General features: G+C 35.6%; 1 protein-coding gene across 1 annotated transcript; it reads right to left on the bottom strand.

Annotated features, from left to right (window-relative positions):
• Positions 1-1,675: 1,675 nt before the first annotated feature.
• LOC119838578 (L-dopachrome tautomerase yellow-f2-like) lies at positions 1,676-9,438 on the bottom strand. Its single transcript, XM_038364567.1, has 9 exons — positions 9,288-9,438; positions 7,900-8,058; positions 7,121-7,285; positions 5,995-6,111; positions 4,993-5,169; positions 4,349-4,506; positions 3,126-3,309; positions 2,563-2,665; positions 1,676-1,794 (listed from the first exon to the last, which is right to left on the bottom strand). Exons 1-9 carry the CDS (start codon positions 9,412-9,414, stop codon positions 1,746-1,748), a joined length of 1,239 nt encoding a protein of 412 aa, XP_038220495.1. The 5' UTR covers positions 9,415-9,438; the 3' UTR covers positions 1,676-1,745.
• Positions 9,439-9,672: the final 234 nt, after the last annotated feature.

Below are 9,672 nucleotides of genomic sequence, written 5' to 3'. Positions count from 1 at the left end.
TGATAAACCAATTAATGTATGGAATACGTCATGGCTTTTCTATATGGCCAGAACTATATGTAAAAAAAACACAAGTCAAATAAAGTTCTAATGGCATAATCTAATGCTAAGTCACAGATAACATAATACTATGCCATGCCATTTGTTGTGCTCTGTCTGTAATTGCGACAACGCGTTTTCTTAAAGCCAGATTAAAATCGCACTCTGGTTGTTTTGCAGGCGTTGCAAGCTATTTTTTCGTTCAGTGAGCTGTATCAGTCTTTCAGAATAACATAATTATTATTACACTAACTGCGACCGCGGTTTCACCCGCGTAAGTCCGTATCTTGTAGGAGTATCGGAATAAAAAGTTGCCTATATGTTATTCCAGTTATCCAGCTATCTAAGTACTAAATTTCATTGCAATCGGTTCAGTAGTTTTTGCGTGCAAGAGCAACAAACGCACACACATCCTTACAAACTTTCGCATTTAAAATACTACCAGCCGCGCCCCGCGGTTTCACCCGCGTAAGTCCGTATCCCGTAGGAATATCGGGATAAAAATCGCCTATATGTTATTCCAGTTGTCCAGTTATCTAAGTACCAAATTTCATTGCAATCGGTTCAGCAGTTTTTGCGTGAAAGAGCAACAAACGCACACACATCCTTACAAGCTTTCGCATTTATAATATTAGTAGGATTAGTTGGAAGTAGGATTCATAAGAAGAAATCCAAGGTACGACATATCCTTATCACTGTTTTCCAGAGAATCCATAAAAAAAAAATATTATAAACTGAAAAACTTATACCTGTTTGTACTAGCTCTTTACCTAATAACAATTCAACTAAGACCTACCTCAACATAGCATAATAAAAACGTTTCCGCCACCGCAACGTTACGTCACTAGAGGGTGCTGAATAAAACATCGCACAGAGTATAAAAATAACATATCGCAGAGGAGACAAAAGAAAATATTGAAGGTCATTCAGGAGTCTATGGTCTATATCATATTTGTTTCTTTGTACAGTTTTACAGCGAATCACAGATAATCAAATACATAAAATAACTAAAAAAAAAAAAAAAATAAGAAATATGCGCCTTTTTACATACTTTTCGAAATAGTATCTAAAGCTACCTAAATTTTAAAAGCGAAATATTTTGCGTAGATATTATCCAAAACCTATGCACTTGTGTAATTAAATATTTTTCTACGCTTTTATTAGCTTCATCAGTATGTTTGTATGTAATAGCATCATGTTATCTGTGGTGTACTAGCAGACTCCTTTAGAATAATTATAAGTATATGCTATTTATTTATTTGTACAATTATTTATTTATTTATTTATTTATTTATTAACTCTTTATTGCTCTTGAAACATCATAAAAACCTTAATATATATACATTACAAACAAATGGCGGTCTTATCGCTATATAGCGATTTCTTCCAGACAACCAGACGTACAGAGAGAAATTAGGTAGAGGAGAGGAGTAGGGCAGAGCATAAATATAATACGAAAGATAAAATATACATATATAGTACTATGAATAATGTCTATTATACATATTATAAACAATTAGATATATAAAAATAAATTTTATTAATTATCTTATTATGCAGAACTAGTTAATTTATATACTCGTAATAGAATCTGAGGGCTTCCTTCATTTTAAAGTGGGTAAATCAAAAATTTGTGTGTTTAAAATGGTTTATTAATTCAATAAAATCAATAATTTACATCTATGATATTCGATAACACTAATAAATCAGTCTTTTTCGCATACTGTACCTTGGATTAAATCACTGACGCTCGCTCTGAAAAAATAAACAAACACAAGTTATGTAGTGCAATCTTAAAAAACTCTTTTATTAAGATTTATGAGCGTGTTAGAGTATAAGGGTCCCGATGTTGTTTAAAGCAAACAAACGTAATCCTACTATCTTACAACTATTATAAATGCGAAAGTTTGTAAGGATGTGTGTGTGTTTGTTGCTCTTTCATACAAAAACTGCTGAACCGATTGCAATGAAATTTAGTATTTAGATAGCTAGACAACTGGAATAAAATATTAGCAACTTTTAATTCCGATATTCCTTAGGGATACAGACTTACGCGGGTGAAACCGCGGGGCGCAGATTTCACATTTATAATAATAGTTTGATACTATATTATAAAAGAGAGAAAAAGCACTGGCCACTCAGTGGTGAGGACCTCGAACTTAAAATCGATAAGTCGGGGGTTCGAGACTAGGCGAGAATGCAGGAACTAAATAGATTTTTCCTCTTCGCATTAACGAGAGAAGAGCTGTCTCCCTTTCTCGCCCGGAGATAATTAGAGAGTAGGTATTTTAATCTATGGATTATTAACAAGCTTTTGCCCGCGGCTTCGCACGCGTTAATGCGGAGTTGTTTAATAATTGTTATTATTCATATAAACCTTCCTCTTGAAGCACTCTATCTATAAAAAAATATCCCATTAAAATCCGTTGCGTAATTTAAAAGATTTATGCATACATAGGGCCATAGAGACAGAGAAAGCGACTTCGTTTCATACTATGTAGTGATATTATAAGTAATATTCACCTGTGAATATAATAATTTATTTCCTTTGTATCGAGAGTAGAAAATACAAAGTTTGGTATCTGATTGACTAGGACCCAGACTTCGTCGCCAACGACCTTCAGATCTGCAATGGATGCGCATTAAATTAAATCTCCTTTGAGTTGACTGGTACCCGACTAGACGTAAAAGGGATTATGTTTTATATAGGTATTATTGTTTCCAATGAATATATGTATTGTATTTTTAATTAAATAATAACCTAACTGAAGAGTTGGGAATGGTATCTATAGATTTGGTATTTTTGCAAACAAATAGTGGGGGGTGGTTTCGAAACAGAAACTGGAGAAGAATTAAAAAATAATATATTAGTTAGTTATTATATAGCTGTGTGAGTGGTAAGCATAGATTCAGAATGAGTGTATGTAAATCAGAAGAATGAAATAAACATACTTGTCAGTTAGTCTATAGCTGTGTGAGTGACATAGATTGGTGTGTGTACTCGTATTTGAAGCATAGATTGCGTGTGCATGTGAGGCTGTGAACACACAGAAAACTTTAATAGCGCGATTTAGACACCCACTCACCAGATATATACACCAGTTTCGTATGATCCTGAGCGGCTATACCAATGTTCTCAGGGTTTAGATCCTTCGTCACTCGCCAGCACAAAATGGCGTCTTGAGCCACGTTCGCGTAGAACATTGTTTTTGTACCGGAATGGTAGCCATGGGAACCGCTTTGTGTCTTTTCACCTCTATCACCTAGAAGCTAAGGGATTTTGAAAATGTTCATTTGGTTTGTGTAACAACAGTTCATTCGTATTTTTTTTTTTTTAATGTCACAGTCGGCAATGGAGCTGGCGGGACGCCTGATGGTAAGCGCTACCACCGCCCATGAACATTTGTAGAGGTGTAAAGTCGATTACAGACCTTACACCTTTACAAATGGATTGCCGACTTTAAATTAGGAAGGGATTAAGAAAGGATTGGCGAGAGAAATAAAGGAAATGACTGGGAAGGGAAGGAAAAGGTTATGGGCCCACTCACCGAACGAAACACAGCAGAATGCTATTTCACGCCGATCTTCTGTGAGGATGTGGTACTTCCCCGGTGCGAGCTGGCCCAATTCGTGCCGTGACATGACAGTACTATGTCGCATTTCTAATTTAAATTCCCGTTTCCTTTACCTCACCCTTCCCAGTCCATGCCTTCTTTACAGTTGTCTTTCCCATTAAAAGATGGCAGCGCATTCGCAGAGGCACTACCTCCGCGAATATTCACGGGCGGTGGTGATCGCTTACCATCAGGCAAACCGCCAATTCAGTAGTCCGCTTATGGCATAAAAAAATAAAGCATTCGCAATTTGTTTTTAATTCCAAAATGAATCCCTATTTCCTTTATTTATTGTTATAATTAGTTGCATGATTTATGAAAGAAAAACTGGAGAAATAGCCACAAATAATAAATTTATAAGAAAATGTAAAAGCACTTTAATTTTCTCGTTACGTGTGTGACAGTTCGTAAACAGAATTATATCATGTCTGAAAACTTTCATTGTGAATGCAATAGCTCGTGAGATACATACGTGAGACAATGTAAAAAAGATACAGCCTGGTGCAGACGGACGAACATACACACAGACAATGAAACGGACAACAAAGTTATCTTAGTTATCTTTAGGGACAGAACCTAAAAAATGGGAAAGAATATTCCAGTATATTAAGACTCAGAGTTTCCGTATCACGTTGCGGGCTTGTCCAATGTTTTCCATAGCGATAGGCGAAGTGGAGCGTGTACATTGTACTCACAATATTATTTCCTTTGAATGTATTGCTCTTTAAATGCTTGGTGTCTACAGCGTACTCCCGTGTGGAAACCAGAGGGTGGTAGTACGCCATCCGGGAGCCATCTTTGTTTTCCGATAACGCAATACTGAACAGCCCATCCTTCCAGTTGATAACGTGACCTAGAAATAAAAACATTCATCTATTATTCTTTTTAATGATGGTAAAACATTTTATATAAGTTAATAATATTATAGTCTACACAATTCGCCAAAAAATTGGCAATCTTAGGTACAATTTAATAAATTCAGTATTTAATTAATTCATCACATTTATTTTATTAGATATTAACCATAAATAATTATAATTTACATTCATTCATTCGTTCAAAAAGTGATTGAGCGACTGGACAGTTATTTGGCATCATTGTTATGTACATATTACATATTATATAGAATTAAAATGTAAAATTGATACTAGTTTTAAAGACTACAGAGTTTCTTGCCGGCTCTACTCTGTAGAAACAGCTCTCCCAACCGGAGGTAAATGCTAAAACTGTCTAAAATGACGATTCAAAAGTGCTTCTATATGAAGTCTAATTGAATAAATAAATGTTTGAGTTTGACATAGGCTAGATATGTGCTGCTTGTATTGAATATCAGACATACCAGCAACTGTGAAATTCAAAGATTTCTCGTCATGCGCAAACGACGGGTCCTGTATCCTCCAGCTGTCCAGCTGACGGAGGGAGAAAACCACCAGACCCTCGGTTGCTAGATCGTTTATATACGCATAGGCATCTCCACAGTTATCGGCTGTTACATCCACGGTAATAGACGTTAGTCCTGGGAAATAATCCATACTTTTTATAATATCATTTCAATTAATCTTTCTTCCTGCTTTTCAACTAATAAATAATAAAGGGGAGACACTTGTGCTTTTGGATGTAGGTATGTTTGTTATGTCCATAGATAACAACAACTGGAGCGATTACAAAAATTCTTTCACTATAAGAAGCTGCTTCACCGAGTGGCAGGCTATATATGTATAATTGTATAACAGACGAGGCCGGGGCGAACAATTTGTCTATGCGAAAGTTTGTATCAATAAATGGTTGTATGTTGTGTCAAATATCATCAAAAACCACAGAAGAGATTTTAATGATTGACAGCTTGTGTTTCAGAATAAATCATTAGCGATAAAATATAGATATGTATAAGAATGTATATGATTTAGCCCGCGGGTTCGTCTGCCTTGAAACCCTGTGGCACAGTTTGTCCTTATTATTAAAATGAGTAATGATAATGTGTGTTCGACTTTTTTGTCTTATTTTCAAGTCGGAACGAAGCGATTTTATGATATGGTTTTTATATCTGGAGATAGTTAGAAGGCTAGAGAGTGACATAGGCTACTTTTTTCCGCGTAGAAAATTATTCTTCTTTGCGTTAAATATCCTTAACTCCGCGGTTGAATCGGCGGGCAGAAGCTAGTCTATTATGAGTAGGAGACTGTCTCTCTTTCAGTTACTCATTCACGGTGAATCCACAGGTTTGTTAGGACGTTTGCGTATTATGTATACGTATATAATATGATACATATATTTACTCTTTCTTCTCTTAAACTTCTATTCCTGAACGAATCCAAACTATTTATAGAAGATAACCACTCACCTCCGGCAGATCTCTCATTAACGAGATCGGTATCCTTCAGTTCATATGTTAAAATGCGCTTGTCGGTTTTCAAATCATAGATCACAATCGACGGTTTCTTCACTTGACGCCTTTCTCCTGTAATCATTTATGATAAATTGTTCTGAAGAGCATGTGAGCGAGCGTTAGCGTAAGCTGGAGCGTTATTATGGTCGTATTATGAAAATCCTATCCTATTCTACTAATATTATAAATGCGAAAGTTTGTAAGGATGTGTGTGCGTTTGTTGCTCTTTCACGCAAAAACTACCGAACCGATTGCAATGAAATTTGGTACGTACATAGCTGGACAACTGGAATAACATATAGGCATTTTTCTCGATATTCCTAAGGGATACAGACTTACGCGGGTAACTGCGGGACGCAGCGAGTGTATAATAATTCTACACAACTGCCTTATTGATATGGTTAGTATAAAAAATCGCAGCCAGTCACAAAGACTATTAACAAAGTGAGGTAGTTGGGCCGAACGTTGAATAATCTACGTTTGAAAGGCATAGTCCGTACGTGAGCGTCACGTTTTTAAGTAATTCGAAATTTTATAGGATTAGATAGATACAAGAGTTTTGACAAGTTATGAAAAGCGCCATCTGTTGACAATTATTTATTCAACTTAATGTTAAAACAATTGATATCCGACAATCGCGTATTGTATATTTATTAATTATTACCATCGTCCAAATGTAGATATTAGAACTAACTTAAAAAATGATGTAAGATTCATGAATTGAAAATTAGGCGAGATATCAATGACCTTGTCTAATTTTCATTAAATCAATATGAGGTATTAAAAATATGTTAAACAAAAAAGATACAGTGTGTTCAGGACATACTGTATTTTGTTAATTTTTTATATTGTATATTTCAGGCAGGTTATAAAAGTACAATGCTTGCTTAACAACTGAACATTCAGGCTTATTGTTCTATACATAACGAAGTTATAGGGGGGTCAAAAAGGGCCTAAATTGCTTCGAGGATATCCTATCCTCGAAGCAATTTAGGCCCTTTTGTGAGTTTAGGTGAGGCCGTGCCGCACTGCCGTGCCCCCAGATATGAATAAATAACATTTGTGCTCAATTATGACTTACCAGGTACTTCCAGTAGTCCAGTGTCCACCATCCACAGCCGCTCACACACATCCACCCTCGGCCTATACACTGAGACAAGTTCTTGTGCGCTAGCACTATTAGGGTACGGTCGCAAGGATGGTGAAGTGTCTGACATTGTTACATAATTCAGGGTGGATGGTATACCTGTGAAATAATATCATAAACCCTTGTTATAACGCTTATAATATCTTCACCTGTATGTTCGTATATATGTAAGTAACTATCTCAAACTGAATTTAGAACCACTTCTTAAAATGCTTATTATTAGCTTAACATATTGTATGTGAAGAAGCTTCCTTGCATTCGAGTACGCTTCGGCACGAATTGGGCCAGCTCGCACCGGGGAAGTACCACACTCCCAAAAAAAAACCGGCGTGAAATAGTTGCATGCCACTGTGTTTCGTACGGTGAGTGGGGAAGCCGGAGGCCCATGTCCTTTTCCTCACCCGTCCCAGTCCACGGCTCCCCCACTCACCGAACGAAACACAGCAGAATGCTTTTTAACGCCGGTCTTCTGTGGGGGTGTGGTACCCGGTGCGAGCTGGCCCAATTCGTGGCGAAGCGTGCTCGACTCCCAAATACAACTACACTGGGTAAGTGTTGTTCCTCAGATATTATACTGAGTAGCATCCTTCTTTGGCGCACACAACCACACGTATTTTTTCTCTCTCTTTTTCATAATTTCTGGTTTTTTATGTTATTTATGTGTTTGTGTGTGTTAAGATTCTTTCTTTCTCTCTTTTAACTGCTAAACTTACCGTGTCTCCTCCGAGGCACGGTCACGAAGACCCTGTTCTCATAATATTCGAATCCAATTGGTACATTGTTGTATTGTATGAAAAATTTTTCACTGTCATTCACTTGGTCAAGGAAAACCACCCTATCCGCTTTTCTCTCATAATTCGCATCACGTTTGTCTGGAAATTATATAAACGTAATACCTATATAAATTATATAATGAAAATTAGAACGTTTGTCCAATAGCTAAGTTGGATCAGCTGTTTTGATTAACCGACTTCAATAAAGGAGGCTATCAATTCGATGAGTACGTATGTGATATTGAAGTTGCACAGTTTTTGGATAATTGAGTCTATAACAATGTACTGTGTGTGTAAGTTCACGTGTTTTTGTATGTATGTTTGTCCACATATAACTCAAAAACTGTCTGTTAAATTGAAATTAATTTTTTACGGTATGTTTGGTATACTCCAAATGAGGGACCCGAGCAAATTTTATCAAAATCGCTTTAGTAGTTTTTAAAATAGGGAGCTTAATATATAGCGTTCACAAGAGCAACAGCGTCGCAGCGGCTTCCAAGCGTTCTTCTTGCGATTTTAAACGGCAGAATCACACAAAAGCTTTAATTTCAACCATGCGTTGCCAACAACGAAAATGTTCTATATTCAACTGTATTTTTTTCTTTGGTTTTGATACTGGATACCTCCGTGGGTTTTAAACCAATTGGCGGGATTCGAATTGCGTTTAATAGAAAACTATCAGTTTTCCCATTTTAGAATCTAGAGTTGTACCTTCCCCCTCCAGCCAGGAACGTCGGTGGACTCTCATAGAAAACATAGAAATAATTATTTTAATTATTACTTGTTTGTAATATAATACTTTCGATAAAAGCAACACACTATAAAATATCGCTCTGATAACCCCATCCATTATGAAACAGTTAATTAAAGTATATATTTATGCGATAAAAAGATGAAGTAAGTAAGTATTTTTAAATAGACATGCTGCTTTAATGAATTTGCAACTAATCATAAAAAAATACACCCGAATCCTCGTCCTTTTCTGAAGTCGGATAAAACAGCATCAAATTATAAAAAAATATTTGTCCATTTACCCAGATTATCTCTTCGAAAACCAAACATTGACCATTATGACCAATTGTGTCTATAAAATTTATAATGGGTGACTGTCAGTTACATAGAAACTAAAGCTTATATTATTGCAATGTGTCTTGTTATTTATTAAAAGTAGTAATTAAATTAAATGAATAAGATATTAAATTGTATTAAGGCAGTTCTTGATATGTTGAAAAAGGCCTCTACAATCTTAACAATTAAGATGCAAATTACGCACAAACTGTAATATAAAAAGCTTTGAAAATAATGATAAATAATAAAAAATAACTCACAAAAAACACCATCAAAATCGTAATTTATTTGCTTCCAAGCAAACATACGTTTCACTGTATTATGTTTGTGACATATAGTTAAACACAACAAACTTAATAAAACAATAATTATACGCGACATCTTCATGCGTAATGATAGATGCAACTGGTTTTTTTTATTTCCATTCAGTTCACTGGACTTTCCTTGTTGATTAAAAACCGGTCAAGTACGACGAACACAAATTATAGGCTCCTGTTAATTCTTTCTTGTTGAGTTTCTGCGTTTTTGCTTATTTATCGGTCAGGCGTAACAAATTTATTATGTATATCGTGTTTTCTCAGCATTCGTGATGGTAACGTAAACATATAATTTAGAGTGTTTATTTACGTTTTACGTTTTTTCTAT

This window comes from Zerene cesonia, unplaced genomic scaffold (genome assembly GCF_012273895.1).
Source record: "Zerene cesonia ecotype Mississippi unplaced genomic scaffold, Zerene_cesonia_1.1 Zces_u003, whole genome shotgun sequence".
Classification (NCBI taxonomy): Eukaryota; Metazoa; Arthropoda; class Insecta; order Lepidoptera; family Pieridae; genus Zerene; species Zerene cesonia.
Note: the sequence above shows the minus strand (reverse complement) of the source record. Positions and strands in the feature narration are given on the sequence as shown.

What these genes read in the sequence shown, in the direction of transcription:
- LOC119838578 (XM_038364567.1), bottom strand. Translation starts at nt 9,414, where the DNA reads ATGAAGATGTCGCGTATAATTATTGTTTTATTAAGTTTGTTGTGTTTA. An exon ending in CGTGCCTCGGAGGAGACACG is followed by an intron (nt 7,286 to 7,899) that starts GTAAGTTTAGCA and finishes ATTATTTCACAG; the next exon opens with GTATACCATCCACCCTGAAT. An exon ending in CATTCAAAGGAAATAATATT is followed by an intron (nt 3,310 to 4,348) that starts GTGAGTACAATG and finishes AAAATCCCTTAG; the next exon opens with CTTCTAGGTGATAGAGGTGA.